Source organism: Colobus angolensis, unplaced genomic scaffold, assembly GCF_000951035.1.
Source record: "Colobus angolensis palliatus isolate OR3802 unplaced genomic scaffold, Cang.pa_1.0 Scaffold86, whole genome shotgun sequence".
Classification (NCBI taxonomy): domain Eukaryota; kingdom Metazoa; phylum Chordata; class Mammalia; order Primates; family Cercopithecidae; genus Colobus; species Colobus angolensis.
Window position 1 is genome coordinate 7,368,525 of NW_012122487.1, and position 27,194 is coordinate 7,395,718.

The window sequence follows — 27,194 nt, forward strand, 5'->3', positions numbered from 1 at the left end:
AAAAAAAAAAAAAAAAAAGACCAGCCAGGGCCACATGGGGAGACTCTGTCTCTATAATAATAATAATAATACAAAAATTAATCAGGCACCGTGGTATGCGCCTGTAGTCCCAGCTACTTAGGAGGCTGAGATGGAAGGATTGCTTGAGCCTGGGAGGCAGAGGTTGCAGTGAGCAGAGACCACGCCACTGCACTCCATCCTGAAGGACAGAGCAAGACTGTCTCAAAAAGAAAAGAAAAGAAAATATCCATACCTAAAAAAAAAAAATGCATGATACATACTAAGCACTTAAAAATTTATTATTTCCTTTCCTCCTTCTATTTCCTAAGTGAAACCAATAAATAAATTGCATCATAGTAGTTTAATATTGTCTGTATTATTTCTCTTGATTATGATATAACTGATCATTAAGTAATAAAAGTGCCAAATTTGCAGGGATTTAAATGAACGAGTATCGAATTTGTGATCCTTCTGAAGTAGCATGACAGAAAGTCAGAGACAACTGGCTTCTCAATAGGCTTGATCAATGAGAGGCACATGTGGAGTGACTGACGGCAGGAGAAGTGAAAATGCCAAGATAGTTCTGCCTTTCTAGATCTACCTCGAGTAGTTATCCCTCTCTTGTCTGTGGCTGCAAATCCTGATGGACAATCCCTCCCTCCATGGGCCTTGCTTTGTCCAGTTCTAGCTCTAATCAACCTTGGGAATAGAAGCAGTTCTTAATGTTGTTGGGTTGTCTTAATCTCCTCTAGTTGTCTTTTCCGCTTTTCTCGTACCTGTGTAACCAATACCTGCTACTAATGTCCCTTAGTTGTAAGACTTAGAAAGGTTTCTGTTTTCCTAACTGAATACCCAGTAATATTGCTCTTGGTATCAGAAATTATCTCAAGATGGGTTTATAACATTGAGTGTCTAACATATTTAAGTGTGAACACAGTGAAAGCCTCTTTGCAGGTAGAAATAGGATTCTAGTGATCTACAGCATACAGTGGGATCACAGTTCTTTAAATTATGGTGTGCAGTTGTTTAGGATGAAGTGACAGTTGAAAACAAGCCTTTGGAAAATGAAGTAATGAATGCACTTAACTATGATGCCAGTATTGATTTACTATAAGACCTGAGGGGTAGAAAGGCTAAATCTCACTATACTAGAGAATTTACAAAAACAAAATGATAATCTCAGAGCTTTAGAATCTCAGTTCAAGACAGTCAGAAAACCAGAGCTTTTATGGTGACTTTAAAATAATTGCTTATTTAGTATAGCCCCAGGGCAGATAAGGTTATGAACAAACCTGAAAATCTAATTATGGGAAATGCAAAATTACAAGTTCAATGAAGAGTTTCACCAAGTTTCTACTGTTAAGATGGTATCAGCTGGACATTAAGCAGGAAGAACATAGGATGAGGACTTTCAGTATTGAACAAACCTATAAACTATGAACTCTCAAATCCCCCCTGAACACTCCTTACCAAAAAAAAGGAGACTCTCCTTTCTGACTGAGGTAACCAGTTTTCTTGCTGAAAGATTTAGTAACGACCACACCTGAAGCAGGTGCCTTGCAGGAGCATTTGCAAGATCCACCTACATCGCTATGTTCACCACAGATTGACTGAGATCTCAGTATGCTACAGAAGGAAAAATGCAGTCTGCTCCAGGAAGAAATAGCTTATATAGCAGAAGAACTGAAAGCTCTTGCTAATCTAGTTTTCACAGGACTTGGAGAACATGTACAAGATTGATTTCATAAGTTAACTCTAACAGTTCTGCTTGGATGGTTGACTGAAAATTGAATTCAACATCGGCCTACAATCATTTCATAAGGTCAAAATACCACTACTTTCCTGGCATAATACAGACTTAAAAACATGGGAGTGGTTTTGTGCAAACCAAAGCCTCCCCTTTCCTGGACTACATCCTCTTCGAGGGCACAAAGTACATTACTTAAAATTAAAATGCTGGCCAGGTGCGGTAGATGGCTCCTGCAATCCCAGCACTTTGAGAGGCTGATAAGAGAGGGTTGCTTGAAGATAGGAGTTTGAAACCAACCTGAGCAACAGAGCAAGACCCCATGTCTACAAATAATAATAATAATAAATTAGCCAGCCGTGATGGCACACACCTTTAGTCCTAGTTACTTGGGAGGCTGCAGCATAAAATCACCTGAGCCCAGGAGTTCTAGGCTGTAGGGAGCTATGATCACATCACTGCATGCAATCCTGGCAACAAAGCAAGACCCTGTCTCTAAAAGAAAAGATTTAAAACAACAAATATACATACATGTATACATACACACATACACACACACTAACTGAAATATGATACACAATATGTAGCTATAATTTTTTTTTTTTTTTGAGACAGAGTCTTGCTCTGTCACCCAAGCTGGAGTGCAGTGGCATGATCTCGGCTCACTGCAACCTCTGCCTCCCAGGGTCAAGTGATTCTCCCACTTCAGCCACCCAAGTAGCTGGGAGTATAGGCGCGTACCACCACACCCAGCTAATTTTTGTATTTTTAGTAGAGACAGGATTTCGCCATGTTGGCCAGGCTGGTCTCAAACTCCTGACTTCAAGTGATTCGCCCACCTCAGCCTCCTCAAGCGCTGGGATTACAGGCGTGAGCCATGGCACCCATCCTGTAGCTGTAATTTCTAAAATGTGGTATGCATCCGTGATTTCTATTGATGATACTCAAAAGTATTGCTAACACTACTATGACTTGTTAAAAGAGGACTGGCTGGGTCAAGCCCTTCAGAACTGAAGGAAATGCTTAATATCAGTTAGAGGTTAATAAAAATAAAATTATAAGCTTTCCCCATCTAAGTTTACAGATTCCCTGATTTCTCTTTTTGAGGACTCCAGCTTAAGAATCCCTGCTCTTAAAGAGTACTGGCTGGGTCAGACAGTATCTTCAGGCCATAAAGCCTACTGATTAGTCCTAAGTTTCCAGTATTTTTGGCTAAAAGAAGTTATGTCAGCTGGGTACAGTGGCTCACATCCGTTGTCCCAGCACTTTGGGAGGCCAAGGCAGGTGGATCACTTGAGCCCAGAAGTTCAAGACCAGCCTGGACAACATGGCAAAACCATGCCTCTATAAAAATACAAAAAACTAGTCAAGCATGGTGGCAAATTTTATTTCACTTAATTATCACAACAACCCTTTGGGACCAGCAGTTCACAATGAGAAACCAATGGTGTACAGGATAAACAAGTAGCCCAAGATGATGCATCTTAAATGGAAAGGCCAGGAATGAATTGAGCTCTGTGTAACTAGTCAAGCATGTAGTCCCAGCTCCTCAGGAGGTTGAGGTAGGAGATGACTTGAGTCCAGGAGGTTGATGCTGCAGTAAGCCAAGATGACACCACTGCACTCCAACCTGGGTGACACAGAGAGACCCTGTTTCAAAAAAAAACACACAGACACACACACACACAAAGAAGTTATGTCACTCTTTACCCTCTCCCTTTCCCATTTATCTGGATTTTCTTGCTCTGTCATCACTATCTGGGCCAATGAGATATCTGAATAGGCTCACAGTCTTCTTGTCCTATTTTCCACAACTTTACTGTTATGCTCAAATGATTCTAAAAACCACTGCAACAATGAAAACTTTATAGTATTTTCTTATCCTAATCATCAATATCAATGCAACTTCGTCTCATCTGGATCCTACGAGTCTGTAAGCAATTCTTCTCCCCATACCCTCTGTCTACTAATAAATCCTCTAAACAGTAATCTATTATTCAAATACCTATCAAAGAAAACTGTAGCTCAGAAAAATGAAGTAACTTGCCTAAAATCCCCCAACAATAAAACTCCTAGAGAAGTCTTTAAATATATTTTGTGCCAATCACCATGCATGATTTGTGTTCGCATTAGGAATACATGATAAGGCATATATGGCCTTAGTTTTTAGATCACTGCATTCCTCTCTGCCTTGCTTCCTGATGGGTATACTTGAAGATTGTATGGCTAAAAAATTTAACTACGTAATACAAGTATGATCATCTACAGAAATAACTGAAGGCCAGGCACAGTGGCTCACTGGCTCATACCTGTAATTCCAGCACTTTGGAAGGTCGAGGCAGGTGGATCACTTGAGGTCAGGAGTTTGAGACCAGCCTGGCCAATATGGTAAAGCCCCGTCTCCTCTAAAAATACAAAAATTTGTCTGGGCGCGGTGGCTCACACCTATAATCCCAGTACTTCGGGAGGCCAAGACAGGTGGATCACAAGGTCGGGAGTTTGAGACCAGCCTGCTCAAGATGGTAAAACCCCGTCTTTACTAAAAATACAAAAATTAGCCAGGCGCAGTGGCAGGCATCTGTAATCCCAGCTACTTGGGAGGCTGACGCAGAAGAATAGCTTGAATCTGGGAGGCAGAGGTTGCAGTGAGCCAGGATAGCACCATTGTACTCCAGCCTGGACAACAGACTGAGTGAGACTCTGTTTTAAAAAAAAAAAAAAAAAAAGAAAAGAAATAATGGAAAATAATAATAATTACTAATATAAATCTGGAGTTGAACCAATTATAATTTCCTGTTTTAAGAAAACTGTCTTCCTTCCCTAAGATAATTTCCTACCTCTTTAATGTGAACATATACTTCAAAACATTTTGATCAAATAAAAGAAAACAGTGTGTTCTGCTGAGAAATCTAATGACAACTATAAACATATTATGAAAGAATATATTTATTTTTATTTTATTTTTTGTAGATACAGGGTCTCACTCTGTTGCTCAGGCTGGTTTCAAACTCCTGGGCGCAAGCAATCCTCTTGCCTTGGCCTCCCAAAGTGCTGGGAATATAGGCATGAGCCACCACACCTGGCTGTGAGAGAATTTATTTAATAAAGGAATGATTATCATCACACTAATACTCTCAAGTAACATGTACATTTGGTTTTAAAAAATAAGTTTTAGCGTTTATGAATAATTAGCATACATTCAACACATATCACTTTATATGGATTATTACAATGTAAATAGAAGCAATTACTTCAACTATTACTTTAAAATTACCTCAGTTGGGCTGGGCACGGTGGCTTACGCCTGTAATCTCAGCACTTTGGGAGGCCAAGGTGGGCAGATCACCTGAGGTTACGAGTTCAAAACCAGCCTGGCCAACACAGTAAAACCCCATCTCTACTAAAAATACAAAAATTAGCTGGGTGTGGTAGCACGTGCCTATAATCCCAGCTACTGGGGAGGCTGAGACAAGTGATTTTCCAATCACTTGAACCTGGAGGCAGAGGTTGCAGTGAGCCAAGATCGTTCCAGTGCACTTCAGCCTGCGTGACAGAGTGAGAAATCGTCTCAAAAAAAAGACAAATTATAATAATAATATTACCTCAATTGCTACTAAAAAATACAAAGAGAATGATTACGTATTCATCTCTTGTTTTTTCAATCAGCAATACCACCGCTCCTTAGATACACTGAAAAAAATCATCTTTTCATACTCTCCTCTGTTGCCCAGGCTGGAGTATAGTGGCACAATCTCAGCTCACAGAAACCTCCAGCTCCAGGGTTCAAGTGATTCTCCTGCCTCAGCCTCCCAAGTAGCTGAGATTACAGGTGTGCGCCACCACACCTAGCTAATTTTTGTATTTTTAGTAGAAATGGGGTTTTACCATGTTGGCCAGGCTGATCTTAAACTCCTGACTTCAAGTGATCCACCCACCGTGGTCTCCCAAAATGCTGGGATTATAAGCATGAGCCACCACACCTGGCCCTTTGTATACATTTATTCAGTACACCACCACTGACTGATGGCCTACTATGTGCCAGTAAACATGAGCAATATGGAGACAAAGTGGGATCACTGTTTTCAGCTCTCAGGGGGTTTACAAACTAAAGAAGAGCAGATAAGCATGATATAAATGTTTTAGTTCTAAAATATCCGTAACAGCAACATGTTGTGGAAGAAAAAAGTAGTAGCTGGTTTAACTCAGAAAGACATGACAAGGTTTCCCAACATGAGAACTGCATAACTTAGCAAAAAGGGAAGAAAAACATACTGCTTACACTTAACTGTCAATAAATTACAGCTACTATTACAGTACACGAGTACTCTCCAAATTTTATTTCACTTAATTATCACAACAACCCTTTGGGACCAGCAGTTCACAATGAGAAACCAATGGTGTACAGGATAAACAAGTAGCCCAAGATGATGCATCTTAAATGGAAAGGCCAGGAATGAATTGAGCTCTGTGTAATTTGATATTCTTCCCACTACACCAGGTGGCCCAAACTGAGTTTTAAGAATAAATAAGATTTAGCAGAGAAAAAAGGAGAAAGAACACAGCAGAGAGAAGAGGCATAAAGATATGACTCATGAGTTATCTTAGAAAGGAAGAAAAACTATCTTGGAATATATACATACACATATGAAATATATATATACACATACATACTAATAAAAGAAATAATGACTTACAACATAAAGATAATTTATGAATTAAACTATGATTAAAAATTCCATACTCAAATTTACTTGAGATTGTTCCATAATTGAGACCTTAAAGGAACCTACATTATGATTTCAAAAATGTCTGATTTACAAATCCTTTAATCATCAAACATGTTCATAAATTAATATTTTTAATCAATTGAACCCATTAATTAAAATAAATCTAAGATAACATAGAAATAAACATAATTCATTAAAGTTCTACTTTAACACTTATGCAATTACACTACATTTTAAAATCATGTTTTATTTACTACAATTTCCTTTTTAAACACAAGAATGGTATAGTGATAAAGGTTAAACATGGAGTTTTTCATATGAAATAAATCTAAAAATCAAACTCAACTTTTAACATTATTTCAGAGGAAAATAAATCGTACCTCTGCATTGTGTTTGGTTGTTATTTCTAATTTTTCTTTTTTAGCCCGATGGAGTTTCTTCCTGAGATCAGCAGTAATATCCAACTCTGTTTCAGTTTTAAGTATTTGTTTTACATCTGATGAGGCATTCTTCAACCTACAAAATAAGATTATAGTAAAATATATATGCTTCTCATAAAGCACATTTCAGAGCATTTCTGATATTTCTGACAACTTATTTTTCAACAAACAGAGAGAACATGACATAGTTCTTGACTTAGAGTTCACAATCTAGTAAAAGATGTCCATTGCGAAAGCTATGTAGAAATACAAAGTAGTATATATAGATAGATAGACATCTAGCAACAAACCACTGTCTAATGGGAAATTACCACATTATTCAAGACTGCTACTTAAACTGTCTGATCATACCACAGGCTGGATCATTTTGGAAGAGACTGGGTTCACCCACTTTTTTTCTTTGTAAATAATACATTTTGTTTACTGCAAATGTAATACATAATACAAAAAGAAAAATGTCAGACTAAAGCACACTACTCTCTCCCAAAAATAAAAATGAAACATTAAAACAACCGCAAACAGAATTCAGAGGTATAAACTCACAAGAGAAAGAACACAAAATATGAGATAATAGCAATAAAATACTGGAAGCTGAAATGCATATGGACAAGTGGTAATTGATAACCCCCAAAAGCTCAGTAATTGACAACACCTTTGAAAATCAGGGTAAAAGTAGAGCAGAAAACAGGAGAATTAGTTGAAAGTCTGCCAACAAAATAATTACATCCTCAGATCCCCTATCCCCTACACCACACAACTGGGTACCTATCTCTTTCCCAGTCTGTCAGAAAAACACTAGGGGTTTATTCCCTGGAGAGGATAAAACAGAAGGTCTCTGGATCAGAACACATTAGATACAAATGATGTAAGTTTTTCATACTATATACAATAAGTTGAGTTAAAAGTTATAAAATGAAAGAGCGCTCTAGAGTTTTAATACTACTTGTCTTGCCAGAATGATGGCAGTCAAGCAGTGATTGGAAGTGTCTTCCCTACAGAACCTAAGCAACCAGGTGAAAAATACCTAAAGATACTGATGCCAGTCATTCTCTAGCAAAACAGCTTAACCATATAACCCTACAGAGCATGACACAAACACAAAGCCTCACACACTCAGCTTCCAATCATCTTTTTAGGTGAAGCCCCTACTTTTCAATGTAAGCAGACAGCCAACAATCACCAAGAGTTTAGGAAGCACCTAATATGATAAATAGAGACCAAAAATATGGTGCATGGAAAGAAGCATGCCTTGAAAGACTATGCAGAAAGATGACAACTTAGAGGAGAAAAAAAAAACTAACATTGTCTCCTAAAAAAAATAGGAGAGAGTATAACAGCCATATATCACAGCCATGACTGCAATAAGAAATGAAATATTCAGAGGAAAAAAAGCTCTTAAAAATCAAAAACACGGCCGGGTGCAGTGGCTCAGGCCCGGCCTCCAAGCACTTTGGGAGGTTGCGGTGGGCAGATCACTTGAGGCCAAGAGTTCAAGACCAGCCAGGCCAACATAGTGAAACCCTGTCTCTACTAAAAATACAAAAATTAGCTGGGTGTGGTGGCTCATGCTTGTAATCCCAGCTACTTGGGAGGCTAAGGCAGGAGAATCCCTGAACCCAGGAAGCAGAAATTGCAGTGAGCAGAGATCACACCATTGCACTCCAGCCTGGGCAACAAGAGTGAAACTCCATCTCAAAAAAAAAAAAAAAAGAAAGAAAAAGAAAAGAAATCAAAAACACAAAGTAAGAAAATGAAAAGCTAAATAAATAAAAATAAAAGAAAAATCTCCCAGAAAATAAAGCAAAAAGAGATGGAGATGAAAAAATTGAAAATTTTTTAAATTAGAAGACTATCCAAGAAGTTCAAAATCTAAATAAAGGTGCAGAATGAGAAAATATAAATTTATAACATTAAATAGTCTTATTATTTTGTAAGCATTGTTCTAAGCATTTTACATATATAAACCTATTTATTCTTCACAATAATCTCATGAGATTGGTACTATTATGACCCCTATGACCCAAGTTCACAGGGCTAGTGAGGGGCAGAGCTGAAATTCAAACCCTGAAAGCCTGGCTCCATGATATATCCTCTTAACCACTGCACTATGTCTCTCTGAAGGGGAGGAAACTATTATAGAAACAAATCCACGGAAATAGGCAGATTCTGAAGGATATAAGTTTCAAACCGAAAGGGCCTACTAAAAGAGCTCAGGTTAAATGCATGGAAATTTCAGAAAACAGGGAACAAAAAAGTAGTTCCTCCAAAGTCCAGAGAGAAATAAATAGGTTTTACACAAAAGACTAAGAAATATGTTTGACTATAAAAATCCCTGAAAGACAGCCAGGGCGCGGTGGCTCACGTCTGTAATCCCAGCACTTTCAGAGCCCGAGACGGGTGGATCATGAGGTCAGGAGATTGGAGACCATCCTGGCTAACGCAGTGAAACCCCATCCCTACTAAAAATACAAAAATTAGCTGAGCGTGGTGGCGGGCGCCTGTAGTCCCAGTTACTTGGGAGGTTGAGGCAGGAGAATGGCATGAATCAGCGAGACAGAGCTTGCAGTGAGCTGAGATAGCACCAATGCACTCCAGCCTGGGAGACAGAGCAAGACTCTGTCTCAAAAAAAAAATTAAAAAATAAAAAATCCCTGAAAGACAACCTAGGCAATACCACCCTGGACATAGGAACACGCAAAGATGTCATGACGAAGATGCCTAAAGCAATCACAACAAAAGCAAAAACTGACAAATGGGATCTAATTAAACTTAAGACGTTCTTCACAGCAAAAGAAACTATCAACAATGTAAACAGACATCCTAGAGAATGGGAAACAAATATTCGCAAATTATACACCTGACAAAGGTCTAATATTCAGCATCTATAAGCAACTTAAATTTATTAAAAAAAAAATTTTAAAGTAGGCAAAGGGCATAAAAAGATACTTTTCAAGAGAAGACATACATGCAGCCAACAAGCATATGAAACAAAGTTTAGTATCAGTGATCATTAGAGAAATGCAAATCAAAACCACAATGAGATAACATCTCACACTAGTCAGAATGGCTATTATTAAAAAGTCAAAAAATAAGGCCAGGCGCAGTGGCTTACGCCTGTAATCCCAGCACTTCGGGAGGCCGAGGTGGGTAGATCACCTGAGGTCAGGATTTAAGACCAGCCTGGCCAATATGGCAAAACCCCGTCTCTACTAAAAAATACAAAAATTAGCTAGACATTGTGGCGGGCGCCTGTAATTCCAGCTACTCGGGAGGCTGAGGCAGGGAGAACTGCTTGAACCTGGGAGGAGGAGGTTGCAGTGAGCCGAGATCATACCACTACACTCCAGCCTGGGCGAAAGAGCGAGATTCCATCTCAAAAAAAAAAAAAAAAAGTCAAAAAATAACAGATCGGGGCAAGGTTGCAGGAAAAAAGGGAACACTTACATACTAATGATAGAGAATGTAAATTAGTTCAACCATTATAGAAAGCAACATGGTGATTCCTCAAAGAGCTTAAAACAGAACTACTATTCAACCCAGCAACCCCATTACTAGGTATACACCCAGAGGAAAATAAATCATTCTACCATAAAGACACATGCATACAAATGTCCACTGCAGCACTATCCACAATAGCAAAGGCATGGAATCAACCTAACTGCCCCTCAATGACAGACTGGATAAAGAAAATGTGGTACATATACACCATAGGATACTATGCAGCCATAAAAAATAATGAGATCATGTCTTTTGTGGGAACATGAATGGAGCTAGAGGCCATTATCCTTAGCAAACTAACCCAGGAAAGGAAAACCAAATACCACGTGTTCTCACTTATAAATGGGAACTAAATGATAACTCATGGACACAAAGAAAAAAATAACGGACTACTTAAGGGTAAAGGGTGTGGGAAGAAAGAGGAGCAGAGGAAAGAAAAAAAAAGGAAGAGCAGCAGAAAAATAACTATTGGGTACTAGGCTTAGTACCTGGGTGATGGAATAATCTGTACAACAAATCCCCATAGCACGAGTTTGCCTATATAACAAACCTGCACATGTACCCCTGAACCTAAAACAAGTTTTAAAAAAAAGTCTGACATCATTTCTCAACAGAAACACTGGAAATTAGGAAATAATGATGCAATGCCTGACAAAATTCCAAGGGAAAAATCATTTCTAACTTAAAATTTCTTTTTTTTTTGAGATGGAGTCTCGCTCTGTCACCCAGGCTGGAGTGCAGTGACTGGATCTCAGCTCACTGCAAGCTCCGCCTCCTGGGTTCACACCATTCTCCTGCCTCAGCCTCCCGAGTAGCTGGGACTACAGGCGCCCGCCACCTCGCCCGGCTAGTTTTTTGTATTTATTAGTAGAGACGGGGTTTCACCGTATTAGCCAGGGTGGTCTCGATCTCCTGACCTCGTGATCCGCCCGTCTCGGCCTCCCAAAGTGCTGGGATTACAGGCTTGAGCCACCGCGCCCGGCCACTTAGAATTTCATACCCAACAAATCACCATCCAAAGACAAGACGATAAGAAAGACAATTTCAGATCTGCCAGGCCTCAAAATATTTACCTCCCATGAACTTTCTCAGGAGGCTAATGGAACATTTACTCCACCAAAATGAGACAGAGAAAGACATGGGATTCTAGAAGTTGGGTACTCAACACAAGAAAACAGCAGAGGGATTTCCAGGATAGTGATGGGAGGAAATACTAAGATGACACATGTGCAGCAAAGCACTTAAACGGAAATCTGTTCCAGCAGGACTGGTCAAAGCCTCCAGGAGTGATTTATTTAAGAAGATGAAAACACACCAAGTGTAGTGGCTCACACCTGTAATCCCAGGTTACAGGTGTAACCTTTGGCCTCCTGCTTTGGGAGGCCAAAGCAGGAGGATCACTTGAGCCCAGGAGGTCAAGATTGCAGTGAGCCATGATTATGCCACTGCACTACAGCCTGGGTGACAGAACAAAACACTGTCTTTAAAAAAGGAAGAAGAAGGAGGAGAAGGAGAGGAGAAGAACAAGAAGAAGAAGAAGACAAAAAACATATTGAGAGAGATTTATGTAATTTGTTTGGAGCATGAAGTTGAATTCCTGGTAAGTTCATAGAAACTAAGCAAACAAACCAAATAAGAAAGCAGGTAATTATTAATCCAAGCAAAATAAATTGTAAAAGAAAGTAAAAAATGTCACTGAATACTACTACATGGGCTCAACTTAAAGTTTTCATAACTATAACAATGTCAACATTGAATAACTAATCTAAGATTATAATATCACTAAATGTAGAGAACAGAAAAGGAAGTAGGCAGGAATGAGAACTAAATTATGATCCTCTGTACCAGGAAGTCAGTAGATCACACTTAAAACTAAAAAAATCAATTAACAACATGAAAAAAAATTTTTAAGAGATGAAAAACACCACCTCAGAGAGTTGAAAGAAGGATTTTTTTAGGAATCTAGAAAGTGGATTTGCCTCAAAGAAATTAGTACTGCCGTTTTCTGTAATGACACTAAATAAATTTTACAGCACAATGGATTATTTAAATAATGTGCATATATAACTTTAATTTTTAAAATAAGACTAAAATAAAACTGAGATAATCAATGGAACCAAAATTTGGTTCTTTGAAAAGAGCAATAAAGTTAATAAACCTTTGGCTAGATTAACAAATAAAAAAAGAAAAATCTCATATTATAAAAATAAAGAATGAAGAAGGAAACATCATTACCATCTAGAAGGATTATAAGAGAATATTCTGTACAACAGTATACCAACAAATTAAACAATTCAGATCAAATGGATGAATTCCTAGAAAAACACAAATTACTGAAACTAACTCAAAAGGAAATAAAAAATCTGGATAGATCTTTAACAGATAAGGATATTGTACTATCTAACCACAGAGGATGCCCAAGCACAGATAGCTTCACTGGCAAATTCTACCAAACTTGTAAAGAAAAAATAATACCAATCTTTACATAACAGGAGAAACCCATTCTATGAACCTGGCATTACTTGAATACCAAAACCAAACTAAGTTATTACAAGAGGGGAAAACAGATTAATATCCCTCATGAATACAGATGGAAAAATCCTCAACAAAGCATTAGCAGACCAAGTAGCTGGGCATGATGGCACCTGCCTGTAGTCCCAGCTACTTGGGAGGCTGAGGTGGGGGGATCACTTGAGCACAGGAGTCCAAGGCTGCAGTGAGCTATGATCACCACTGTACACTGGCCTGGGTGACAGAGTAAGACTTCATCTCAAAAAAAAAAAAAAAATTGGGCAAACCAAATCCAGCAACATCTTAAAAAGATTATACAACATGACTAAGCAGGATGTATCCCCAAAATATAAAATTGGTATAACATCTGAAAATTAATTGATGTAATACACAATTTTAACAAAATAAAGAGGCTAGGTGTGATGGCCCATGTCTGTAATCCCAGCACTTTGGGAGGTCAAGGCAGGAGGATAGCTTGAGGCCAGGAGTTCAAGGCTAAGTGCCTATAGTTCCAGCTACTCAGGAGGCTGAGGCCAACCACCTGAGTCCAGGAGTTCGAGGTTGCAGTGAGGTATGACCAGACCACTGTAATCAAGTCTGGGTGACAGAGCAAGACCCTGTCTCTAAAATTAGTTAATTAGTTAATTAATTAATTAGAAGACAAAAACTACATGATCATCTCAATGGATGCAGAAAAAGCATTTGACAAAATCCAACACCTATTCATGATAAAAACTATTAACAAACTACAAGAAAATTTCCACACCTGAAAAAGGACACCTACAAATAACCTACAGCTGGCATCATACTTAACGGTGAAAGAGTAAACGCTTCCTGTAAGATCTGAAACAAGAAAAAGAAATCTGCTATTAAAACTTCTAGTCAAGATGTACTAGAGATGTAGATGGTGCAATCATGTAACACAAAAGAAATAAAAGGCATGCATACTGGACAAGAAGAAGTAAAACTGTCTTTAATTACAAAGGACATGATTCTGAAAGAAAATCCTAGAAATCCACTAAGAACAAACAGACTAAGGCCAGGCGCGGTGGCTCAAGCCTGTAATCCCAGCACTTTGGGAGGCCGAGACGGGTGGATCACGAGGTCAGGAGATTGAGACCATCCTGGCTAACACGGTGAAACCCCATCTCTACTAAAAATACAAAAAACTAGCCAGGCGAGGTGGCAGGCACTTGTAGTCCCAGCTACTCGGGAGGCTGAGGCAGGAGAACAGCGTAAACCCGGGAGGCAGAGCTTGCAGTGAGCTGAGATCCGGCCACTGCACTCCAGCCTGGGCGACAGAGCAAGACTCTGTCTCAAAAAAAAAAAAAAAAAAGAAAAAAGAAAAAACAGACTAGAACTAAAATCAATTTCAGCAAGGTCACAGAATACAAGATCAATACACAAAAATCAATTATACTTCTATATACTAGCAATGAACAATCAAGAAAACAATCCCATTTATAACAGCATCAAAAAGAATAAAATAAATTTAACAAAAGAAATGCAAGGCCAGAGATGGTGGCTCATGCCTGATCCCAGCACTTTGGGAAGCCAAGGCAGGAGGATCATTTGAGGCCAGGAGTTCAAGACCAGCCTGAGAAACATAGCAAGATCTTGTCTCAACAAAAATAAAAAAAATTGACCAGGCATGGTGGCACATGCCTGTAGTCCTGGCTACTCAGGAGGCTGAGGCAGGAGGATCACTTGAGCTCAGGAGTTTGAGGCCACAGTCAGCCAATATCATGCCACTGCACTCTAGCCTGGGCAACAGAGCAAGATCTTGTCTCAAAAAAAAAAAAAAAGTGAAAGATTTTTACACTGAAAAATACAAAATGTTGTTGAAAGAAGTTGAAAAGTTAAACAAATGGAAAGACATTCCATATTCACATTCATATAAGGAAAAGTCAACATTATTAAAATGGCAATTCTCCCCAAATTACTCTACATATTCAATATAATCCCTATTAAAACCCCAACAGACATTTTGGCAGAAACTGAAAAGCTAATCCTAAAATTTGGAAAGACAAAGAATTCAAAATAGCCAAAACAATCTTGAAGAAGAACAAATGGGAAAACGTTTGCTTCCTAATTTCAAAACTTACTATAAAGCTACAGTAATCAAGACAATGTGGTTTTGGATTAAGAACAGACATGTACGCCTGTAATCCCAGCACTGTGGGAGGCCAAGGCCGGTGGGTCATGAGGTCAGGAGTTCAAGACCAGCCTGCCCAAGATGGCAAAACCCCATCTCTACTAAAAATACAAAAATTAGCTGGGTGCAGTGGCAGGCACCTGTAATCCCAGCTACTCAGGAGACTGAGGCAGGAGAACCACTTGAACCTGGAGGGCAGAGGTTGCAGTGAGATCACGCCACTGCACTCCAGCCTTGACACAAAGTGAGACTCCGCTTCAAAAAAAAAAAAAGAACAGACATGTAGATCAATATATCAGAGTTAAGACTCCAGAAATAAACCTATACTTACACATGGTTAAGTAATTTTCAACAGAAGTACCAAGGCAATACAATAGGGAAAGTTGAGTCTTATCAACAATGCTGCTGCTGGAATAACTGTCTATCCACATGCAGAGACAAATTTAGACCCTTACCTCATACCATACACAAAAAGTAACTTAAAATAGAGCACTAAATATAAGAGTTAAAATTATAAAACTTCTAGAAGAGCCAGGCGCGGTGGCTCAAGCCTGTAATCCCAGCACTTTGGGAGGCCGAGACGGGCGGATCACGAGGTCAGGAGATCGAGACCATCCTGGCTAACACGGTGAAACCCCGTCTCTACTAAAAATACAAAAAACTAGCCGGGCGAGGTAGCGGGCGCCTGTAGTCCCAGCTACTCGGGAGGCTGAGGCAGGAGAATGGCGTGAACCCAGGAGGCAGAGCTTGCAGTGAGCTGAGATCTGGCCACTGCACTCCAGCCTGGGTGACAGAGCGAGACTCTGTCTCAAAAAAAAAAAAAAAAAAAAAAACTTCTAGAAGAAAAATCTTCATGACCTTAAGTTAGTCAGAGATTTCTTATATACAAAATCAAAAGCACAACTCCTACAGGAAAAGAACTGATAAACTGAACTTCATCAAAGTTAAAAACTTTGTGCATTTCCATAGATGTTATTAAGAAAATGAAAAGTCAAGCCACTAAACAGGAGAAAAATGTTTGCATATCATATATCTTTTTTGTTGTTGTTGTTGTTGAGACAAGGTCTCGCTCTGTCACCCTGGCTCAAGTACAGTGGCAGGATCTCAGCTCACTGCAATTTCCACCTCCCAGGTTCAAATGATTCTCATGCCTCAGCCTCTGGAGTAGCTGGGACCACACAGGCACACCACCACGCCCAGCTAATTTTCATATTTTTTTGTAGAGATGGGGTTTCACCATGTTGGCCAGGCTGGTCTCAAACTCCTGGGCTCAAGCAATCCACCCACCTCAGCCTCCCAAAGTGCTGGGATTACAGGCATGAGTTACTGCACCAGGCCAGCAAATAAGATATCTGATAAAGGACTTGCATTACAAATATACAAAAACTCTTAAAGCTCAATAACATGAAAATAAATAACACAATTTAAAAATGAACAAAAGATCTGAAGAGACATTTCACCAATGAAGATATATGAATGACCAAAAAGCAAATGCAAAGATGTTCAACATCATTAATCATCAGGAAAATTCAAATTATAACCTCAATAACATACAACTTCACACTCACCAAAATGGCTAAATTGAAAAAGTCAGATAAAAACCAGTATTGGTCAGGATACGGAGAAACTGAAACCCTCAATTATTGCTAGTGATAATATAAAATGATTCAGCCACTTAAGAACACAATTTGGCAGTTTCTTGAAAATTTTAACATAAATTTACTATATGATACAGCATTGCTGCTCCTAAGAATCTACCCAAGGGAAACAAAAACATATGTCAACACAAAGACATATGTAAATGTGCACAGCAGCATTATTCATAGTACCCAAAAAATGGAAACAACTCAAATGTCTGTCAACTGGTATATGGGCATAATGTGGCATATCCGCACAATGGAATACTATCAGCAACAAAAAGAAACAAAGTGCTGCTACATGCTACAACTTGACAAACCTCAGGAATATGCCCTGTAAAAGAAGCCACAAAAGACCATATATTATGTGATTCCAATTATATGAATTGTTCAGAAAAGGCAAATCTACAGAAACAAAGTAGATTAGTAGATTTTAAATAACTGTATCTAGATTCTAGAATTATAAAAAGTAATTTAGCCATTAAAAATTATGACAAGCTGGGGCAATGGTGCGTGCCTACAGTTCCAGTTACTTGGTAGGCTGATGCAGGAGGACTGCCTGAGGCCAGGAGTTTTCAGACAGCCTGGGCAACATAACAAGACCCCACTTCATAAAAATTTAAAAATTATGACATATTGATGTGGCAAGAAGTTTCCCCAAAATTGAAAAAGCAGGATACTAAATAAGGTGAAATATTCTAATTTTTAAATACATATTTAAAATTAGCCAGGCGTGGTGGCAGGCACCTGTAATCCCAGCTACTTAGGAGGCTGAGGCAGGAGAATCACTTGAACTTGGGAGGTGGAGGCTGCAGTGAACCAAGATCACGCCACTGCACTCCAACCTGGGAGACAGAGTAAGACTCTGTCTCAAAAAAAAAAACTGGGGGGTGAGTAGCTTCAAAAGCTAAGTGGAAAACATTTGTGTAGCAAATTTACGGGTAAATTACATGTTAGTTTTGGTACTTGTCCTATCCACACGTCCTTGCTGAAAAGGCAGTCTAGATCAGTTCTTCTCAAACTAAATATGAGGAGGGACTATCTTCACCCTACCCCATGATGATTTTGTAAAATATATTTAATGCATTATTTTTAAAGAAATTTTAGAAACAGAATACAACCCCAAATGTTTTATTCTTAGATTCAGCAAACAGAATATTACTCTGTTACATGACTATAAAAGTTTCTAAACATTTACTTTTAATTTCAGTACTTATTTCTTTGTAAAGCACACTTAGGAGAGCGTGGCACTCCCCTATGTGGTCCAGTTTTATATTATAGACTCCACCCACCAAAGGTGAATGAACTAAAGGTAGGCGCCACACCCAAAGGCAGAAATCAATGGTACAAATAAGATGAGCAACAGCAATTAGGTGTTACTTCTTGGAGGGTAAACTGAGAGATACCAAGTAAGGAAGTGAAACAGCCACAGGAGCTAAGACTAAATGAATGCTTAAACAGTAGCCATGAATTAGAGCTGGGCCAATGAAGAAAGAGGAATTAAAGCCATAGAGGTTAAAGAAAACAAAACAGAATTGTAAATAAGAAAAAATACAATGGAAAGATTTAGAGTAGTGGAAAAGAACAAGCAAGTCTCTAGTAACAGGAGGAAGTTCAGACACGTGGACTTTTGTGGTCCAAATTAATAAAGGAGCACAAAATCCCCATAAAGTCTCTAGATTCAGTTCCAATTCTTATGAGGCTTCATTCATGCTCCTTCAGTCCCACAGAATTTCTACTCCCCTTACCATCCCATAAGAATTCTTACAATTAGCTCTAAAAACCACTGACTTCTCCCTGATCCTTGCAACTAAAAATATTCTTCAACTAAAAGAAGAGACTAGAGGCTTACCTTTGGGTATCACCAGTGCCATTACTTAAAGTATTCAAATTCATGATGTTTTCCAACTCTTTCAAAATATCCCGCTGTTTCTTAATGACATATTTCTTTCTTGATGATTAAAATTGCCCAAGATATCTGTGGCTTACAGGTTAGATGATCTAAGGTCTGTTAAAATAGTAAATGATACAATAGCAGTTTGAGTCCTGATAGTATTGGAGATTTTTCTTTTTTTTGGTTTATTTGCATTTTTTAAAGTATTGTATAACACACATGAATACTGGTATTCCAAAAAGCTATAATGTTTTACTATATTTCTTTCAAAAAGGATTGGAAGCTGGAATCATGGTATGCACCTGTAGTCCTAGCTACTCGGGAGGCTGAGGCAAGAGGATTACTTGAGCCCAGGGTTCGAGGCCAGCCTGGGCAACATAGTGAAACCATCTCTAAAAAATATTTTTGTCTAATAACAATTTTAAAATAAAAAGGATTGAAAACAACAATGACAAAATGTTAAAAAGGTGTTCCTTAAGAAAGAAGTAATGATGAAACTATTAGATTATTTTCTCAAATGAAAAAGAAATTATCAAAATAGTAAAAAATTATTCTTGAAAACATAAAAAGAATATGCAGCGCCTATCTCTAGGGCATAAAATTCAGTTTGAAAGAAAGTGAAGTCCAGGGACATTTTTGGGTCCCCAAAGCCTTTTTCATAAATGAGACATCAAAGATGCCAAGGTACTCCCAACCAAAAGATCACATGATAACTTTCAAAGTCCTTCTCCCAAGTAATCAAAGAGGAAGAAGGGAAGTGAAGAGTATCTGTCACTTACTCTGGCCTACCTTTTGGAAACTTCTTCTACAGGAGATATTCGAAATTATACAGAGCCAAAGTAAGTTACTTTACCACAGTGTTAGGAGTCTCTGGGTAAACATTTTAAACAGAGAAATAATAATAATTAAGCCCAAATAGACACAAATACAAATATGCCAAAAGGGCCTCCTGGTGTCCCCAGTGGAAGTTCGGAATCCTAAGAGGACCATAAGCTTTGGACTCAGAAAGATCTGAATTAGGACTCTAATAAATATCTTACAAGTATGTGGCCTTTGGGCAAGTTACTTAAAACTCTTTGGGCCTGTTTCCTCAAGCATATAAAGGGAATAACTATATCAATCTCATATATTTAATATATTCAGCACATATTCAGTGCCCAGCCACCACCCATTTATATTACTAAACACAGAACTCTCTGAAAAAATATAATGATCCCTGATAAAGGAAGGGAGTGAGTGATACTTGGGGTGATTTGGTCTAGGGGAAAGCTGTAATAAATAATTGATAAGTGAAATTGTAGGTGTATGGAGATATCTAGACCTCAGGGAGATCAACGAAAGAAAAGGAACTCAAATAAGCAGACTGAGATAGAGACTGTATCTCAGTGCTGAGAACTGACTAACAGCTCCTACATATAGATCCAAAAGATCTTTACAACAGTGATTCACGTGGCTGATTGAACAGTCTGACCTAGGACAGAGGTTGGAATTTTGGCCAAGATGATGTGGGAATGGAGAGATCCCATCTCTCTAGGGACCTGAAAGACCAGGTGGGAAATAGTGGTAGACAAATGAATCCACCATCATTCATCTACTGAGCACCTACTACAGCGTCAAGCACTGTACTTGGTATTTTATACATAGAATTGTGATCCTTACAACACTGCAATGTAAGGATTATCCCATTTTTCTACCAAGAAAACCAAGACTGAGATTAAAAGTAACTTGAGCTGGGTGCGGTGGCTCACGCCTGTAATCTCAGCACTTTGGGAGGCGGAGGCAGGCAGATCACCTGAGGCTGGGAGTTCTAAACCAGCTTGACCAACATGGAGAAAACCCATCTCTACTAAAAATACAAAATTAGCCGGGCGTGGTAGCACATGCCTGTAATCCCAGCTACTCAGGAGGCTGAGGCAGCAGAATCACTTGAACCTGGGAGGCAGAGGTTGCAGTCAGCCAAGATGGCACCATTGCACTCCAGCCTGGGCAACAAGAGTGAAACTCCGTCTCAAAAACAAACAAACAAACAAACAAAAAAGTAGTAACTTGAAAAAGTCACAGACTTACAGAATCAAGATTCCAACTCATAACTCTCTGACACTAAAGTCCAAGTTCTTTCTACAAGGCCACTGATAACACATAAAGCTGAACTTTAAGTTACCTTACCTGAGGGTTACTATCCTCGCTTTTTAAGAAAACTCATCTGATTCAGAGAGGCTCAACTGTCTTGCCCATTCAGCTATTAAGTGGGGGGCACCAAGGAGTCTCTATCAAGCTCTTCAAATACTGTCCCAAAATCTTGTCACCTTATCACCATGCTCCTAAAGGTCAGACCCCAGGGAAACTTCCTTCAGAATGAAAGTAAGAGTTAGAACCTAGAAGGAATGGACCCTTCTGTATTTAAGAGTAATGTCCAAAGTACAAAAGCATGTACATGAAATATTCCTGTTTTGCTGAAAAGCTTAAATACACACACACACACACACACACAAGTGGCACAACAGGCATAAACAGACCTCTATTTATCTCTTAGGAAAATAATTTCAGATAGTTAGGGCCCTAATCATGTTTTTGTATAATGGGCAGAGAAGTGTGGGAAGAAGAAGTTATCAAACTTTTAATAAAGTTGTTTCAATAAAGTTAATCATCATACTTCAGTGCATTATTTTGGCATCTAACATTTTCATATCTGAATGGTCCTCTAGACAGATAGCATCTTCCATAGCTCAGGAGCAAGTTTCATCTACTTCTAGCTCATTGATATATAACCAGTAGAATACAGCAAAGATGAAGGGATGCCATTCCTATGATTACATTATATAAGACTTTTATCTTAGCAGACTGAATGACAATCTCCTGCTGGCCTTAAAGAAGCAAAGTGTCAGGCTGGGTACAGTGGCTCACGCCTGTAATCCCAGCACTTAAGGAGACCAAGGTGGGTGGATCACGAGGTCAGGAGTTCAAGACCAGCCTGGCTAAGATGGTGAAACCCTGTCTCTACTAAAAATAAAGAAAATTAGCCAGGCGTGGTGGCGAGCACCTGTAATCCCAGCTACTCGGGAGGGTGAGGTAGAAGAATCGCTTGAACCCAGGAGGCGGAGATTGCAATGAGCCGAGATTGTGCCACTGCACTCCAGCCTGGGCTACAGAGTGAGACTCCATCTCAAAAAAAAAAAAAAAAAAAGCAAAGTGTCATGCTGTGAAATGCCTATGGAAGAGGCCACATGGCAAAGATCTGCAGGCAGCATCTTGAACCTAAGGTGAAAAAAAGTTGAGTAACAGACAGGTAAGACAGGAAAATGGGTTTCCACACCAGCTCTGCCTGTGTGTATTTTATCAAGCCTTCTTTTTTTTTTTAATTTACTTCATCTTCCTTGCTGATATCAGCTCCTGATAACATAGAGAACGAGGATTTACCTCTCTGTGTGTTCTAGGAAGACTAAATCAATGAAGGACCAAAGTTGATATGGTCAGTGGCTCAATTTGAACTATGATAGGATTCCCATGCAACTGAGCATGGCAGAGAAGGTGCAGTAAAACCTCGCCCCTCTTCTTCCACCAGGTGAAAAGGCAAGGAATGATGAGGACAGTCAAGTAGGGAGTTACAGTACAGTAATGAAAATGTCAATGGAATATGAAGCTAAGTTAAAGAACTGCAGTGCCCTTAAAGAATATTTATTGGCCGGGCGCGGTGGCTCAAGCCTGTAATCCCAGCACTTTGGGAGGCCGAGACGGGCGGATCACGAGGTCAGGAGATCGAGACCATCCTGGCTAACACGGTGAAACCCCGTCTCTACTAAAAATACAAAAAAAACTAGCTGGGCGAGGTGGCAGGCGCCTGTAGTCTCAGCTACTCGGGAGGCTGAGGCAGGAGAATGGCCTAAACCCAGGAGGCGGAGCTTGCAGTGAGCTGAGATCTGGCCACTGCACTCCAGTCCGGGCGACAGAGCAAGACTCCGCCTCAAAAAAAAAAAAAAAAAAAAAGAATATTTATTTCTGGCTTTACTTGAAACTTCCCTGTGAAACTCCACAAAGTTAAAATGCACAATTTGGCCAAACTATGTGAGTAATTAAAAATTCCTTATGACATGCAATCAAAATCAGCCTTTATCTTCTTCAATATTTAACTATAAATATTACTTTCCATTTGAAAATATTCAATTGATCATCATTTGTGAACTGTATGACACAAAGTCATTCCCTGCTGTCATCATTCCAACTGTCACAAAAGTCCCTTCTCCAGGCATTGTACTAAAAACTTTCTACATATTATTTCATTTCACTTTACACCAACCCCAAAGGGAAGATAATGCTAATATCCATACTTTATACATGAGGAAACCAGGGCTTACAGATATTCAATCACTTGCCCAAAGTCACATCTCTCATATCTCTAGTGACAGGGTCAGGATTTATACCCAAGTTAGCTGACTACAGAGCTCTGCTGTATGCCTTGCTATTGGCCCTCAAGACACACTTCATCCCATCCAGGGAAGCATGTAAGACGTCACTTGTCAGGGAAGCATTTCTGCTCTTTGCTAGAGATTTCTTAAAAATATCATGTTTCCCCATATCCAAACTGACAAGCCATGGTCTTCTCAACAAAAGATTGCTCAGACCTTCAGTCGATTCTCAATCCAAATAGCACCTTCACAGGTCTGGACCAAAACCAGGCCATCCTGCAGCAGTGATAGATAAAAAAAGGCAAGGTTCAAATTAGCTTTTTATGTTAATGTATTAATAATCTTTTTTTGATAGTGGAATTTGAACTAATCTCACCATTCCTACTAAAATAGATGATGGGATATTATGTACATCATTCATCAACGAGAAGCATTTTTTAAAATAGATTAAAGGGTAATTGAGGCCAAGGGATCAGTGATCCGGACATCCTAAGAGGAGGTGCTAGCCAGAAAGGTGAATCTACTTGAGATTTCGGAGCCACTACTGGTAAAAAAATTTTTCTACCTCACATCGGAGTCCTTCAGTTGGTCATCCCAAATGTACTCATCTTTTAGTGTGTCTGCTCAGATCAGAGGAAAAATGAGGGATGGGTGGATGAAAAGATAGAAACTCCTATTACTGAGCCACTTACTATATGCCAGACACTGATATCAGCATTCCTTATTTCATTTAATCCCTTCACCTCTATAAGATTATTATGCACATTTCACAGATAAGAAAACTGAGGCTTGGAGATGTTGAGTAATTTGTGTAAAAATATTCAGCCTGAGACCGGGTGCGGTGGCTCACGCCTGTAATCCCAGCACTTTGGGAGGCCGAGACGGGCGGATCACGAGGTCAGGAGATCACGAGCCCAGCCTGGCTAAGATGGTGAAACCCTGTCTCTACTAAAAATAAAGAAAATTAGCCGGATGCGGTGGCGGGCGCCTGTGGTCCCAGCTACTCGGGAGACTGAGGCAGGAGCATGGCGTGAACCCGGGAGGCGGAGCTTGCAGTGAGCCCCGATCCCGGCACTGCACTCCAGCCTGAGGGACAGAGCGAGACTTCGTCTCAAAAAAAAAAAAAAAAATCAGCCAGAGAAGGAGAATGCAAATCCACATCCGGCTACGTCCATCCCGTTTCACTATGCAGTGCTGTCTTCATTAGTAACCACACCTGGGTTAGAAGTGCTTCTCAGTATAGTTACATAATGAACCTTTAAAGGGAAAGTTTGGTTCTTAACATCAAAACAAGACCAAGACCAAGGGACTGAGACAACCAAAACGTTTTAGAATCAAATGAGACTTTAGAGACTAAGTCCATCCTCCTTATCTGACAGATAAGGAACCTAACGCCTAGGAAGGTTAGGTGATTCGCCTGCGGGGACGCAGCTCATAAACGGCTGAGCCAAGACTAACACAGAACGCTACAAACTAAGACTATGCCCTTCATCTTTCCTCTTAGCAGCCTGCACCGCCTTTGTTTCCTCTGCATTTTATGAAAAACCATGTTCATCTTCTGCTCTACCATTGTTTTGAGAGTAGGCACTAGCTGTTAAACAAGTGACAAAAGCGTATGTTCTTTTCTCCAATATTATGAAAACCATAAAACATCGGTATGTCATGTATTCAAAAGAGCTGGACACCAACTCTTTCTAATAAAATAAAGACGTATTTATCTTATTTACATAAAATGTACACATGAAATATGTATTTTCCTAGGATCAATATCATAATGGAATAAAAAAACTCAAAAAGCTCCATTTCTGCAGAAAATTTACAGCTTCGGGAAAACGCACAGCCGACTCAGATTCCAAGTCTCTCAGACTCTGAGACTTGGAGGATAGGCAGAAGCTGCAGGTGACAGTCTAACACAACTCATTCTCGTCTATCAAACATTTGTAGCGTGTCTAGTGTGTGGCCGGCATTTAAAAAGAGGAGAGGGGGCAGAAAGACGTGGTACCTATCCTCGAGGGGATTACTGATTCTCGGGAAGGAAAGCGCTCCGCAGCAGTAAACCTAAGAAGCTCCAAGTCTCGATCTTCTGCCTCCCCTCTGGTCCCTATCCGGCGCTCTGGTACAGCAGCAGCGATCTCTGGCTAGGATGCTCCACGGAGATCTTCCCCCAGGTGGGCGGGGAGACCCAGCCCAAGGAGCTGGAGGCGTGCCCCAGAGGCGACGCAGAAAGTCCCAGGGCCGCCCCAAACTCACTCAGGGGCCCCTACAACCCTCTCAACACCTCCCTCCCAGATCGTCCGCCTCGAAGCCCCCACACCGTGCGGTTACCTCAGGGGTCTCGCGTGATCCATGCTGCACACCCGAGACCCCAAGAGCCGCTCGAAGTCTCAGGGGTAGGAGGCTCAGGCAGCCCACGGGGATAAGAGCAAAAACTGTAGGAACACGACGGACTCTAGGACCCGGGAGGAGGGGGACAAAGAGCAAAGGGATACAAGAGGAGACGAGCCCCCGGGAGGTGAAGTTTACAACTGCCACTTCCGGAGCTGAAAAGACTGGGCTTCTCTCGCAGACCTTCCTAGACTTTCACAGGTCAACCCAACTCAAGCCTGGCCCCACTTCTTCCTCCCGCCTCCCGCAGCCCTCAGCCTGCAGCTCCGAGATACGTACTCCGAGAACGCTGACTCGGATTGGAAGAGCCCGCCCGCCAAGCAGCGCGCCTTCGCTGAGGGACGAACGGGCGCATGCGCCGTTGCTGGGGAGCGGCGGGCTCGCGACCGCACGCGCTCCCGCTCCAGGAGCTCCGCGCTCCCGCTCCAGGAACTCCGCGTCCCCGCGCGAGGGTGCGCACTGCCCACGCGCTGCTGTGGCTTTTCAGCGTGAGGTGCACGCTTTCCTGTCTCAGTCGCCAGAGCCGAGTGGAAATGCAGATTTTTCGCTTCTAACCCCTTTTCCCTGCCTGCTGAATAAAAACCTAAGAGATCGGATCCCAGATCCTGCTTTTTGAAACTGGTTCTTCTGCCCATCTTTAGAGCCACAGCAACGGTGGGCTGGTCCCGGGGCCTGAGCAGAAATTCTCTGGGCTCAGGTTCTGCCCAGCTGCCTGGTTTACCTCTGTCTGGACAGCTGTCTGCCTGCACAGGGCTTCGTGTCTCCTCCTCCCGTCCCCATTGTATCCCAGCTTGGGGTGGTGTGCAGGGTCGGAAGAATGCACTGATGCTGTTGCAGCGCGTTTCATTATCAACATTACATAATCAGGCACATCGTGGAAAACGCCTCGGAGCCTTAGCATGTGTGTTCCCTATCTCTTTCCTCGCTTCTCTCGCTTTCTCTCTCTCTCACACACACACACGTACGCACGCACGCACCGTCCTCTTACTGATAATTTATACTTTGGTTTCTCCCGGTGGCTGCTTCATAATCTGCTGCCGCCTAAGGGAGATTGGAAAACCAAATCCTCTTTTGTTCCTTAACTTTTGAAAGCCTGTTCCCCCAGAGAACAATGCAAATTGGCGGGATTTGATTAAAGATTTTATCTTCACCACCACCACCTCTGCACAAAAATGTGTTTAATGCAAAATTGTATACTGAACTGGTTCCTTGTTTATTGTAATCAACCTGAAACCAGGCGTAGGAGCCGTCTTGTCTCCTCTCTCCCTTGGAAGAGCCAACGGTCATAAATGCAAACACAAATTGAGATTAAAACCTCCTTGATTCTTGCAGCACTGAAACCTTAATTGGTTTGATTTTAGTCATTTAGATCTAAACCGGAGGCCTGTCCCTGATTCTTTTTTCTAGAGTCATAAAGAGGATAATTGCTCCAAAGGAAATAAAGGGAAAAAGCCCGCTCTAACGTTTAGAAATGAAATGGAAAATTACCACAGACTAATAAGATTAGAACTTTTATGTTACAAGCTTTACATAATATTTTTAAATTTTCTTTTTTTCTTTCTCTTTTTTTTTTTTTTTTGAAACAGGGTTGTAGGCCGGGCGCGGTGGCTCAAGCCTGTAATCCCAGCACTTTGGGAGGCCGAGACGGGCGGATCACGAGGTCAGGAGATCGAGACCTTCCTGGCTAACACGGTGAAACTCCGTCTCTACTAAAAAATACAAAAAAACTAGCCGGGCGAGGTGGCGGGCGCCTGTAGTCCCAGCTACTCGGGAGGCTGAGGCAGGAGAATGGCATAA

The 27,194-nt window shown here is 40.5% G+C and overlaps 1 protein-coding gene across 1 annotated transcript in view; it reads right to left on the minus strand.

Annotated features, from left to right (window-relative positions):
* The window catches only part of CCDC171 (coiled-coil domain containing 171), a 404,099-nt gene extending 378,750 nt beyond the window's left edge, over positions 1-25,349 (minus strand). Inside the window, exons 1-3 of the mRNA XM_011930380.1 lie at positions 25,034-25,349; positions 18,568-18,723; positions 6,855-6,990 (exon numbers count right to left, since the gene is read on the minus strand). Of these exons, the coding sequence (XP_011785770.1) occupies positions 6,855-6,990; positions 18,568-18,611 (180 nt within the window). The 5' untranslated portion in view covers positions 18,612-18,723; positions 25,034-25,349. The remainder of the gene's footprint in view (positions 1-6,854; positions 6,991-18,567; positions 18,724-25,033) is intronic.
* Between the last annotated feature and the right edge of the window lie 1,845 nt (positions 25,350-27,194).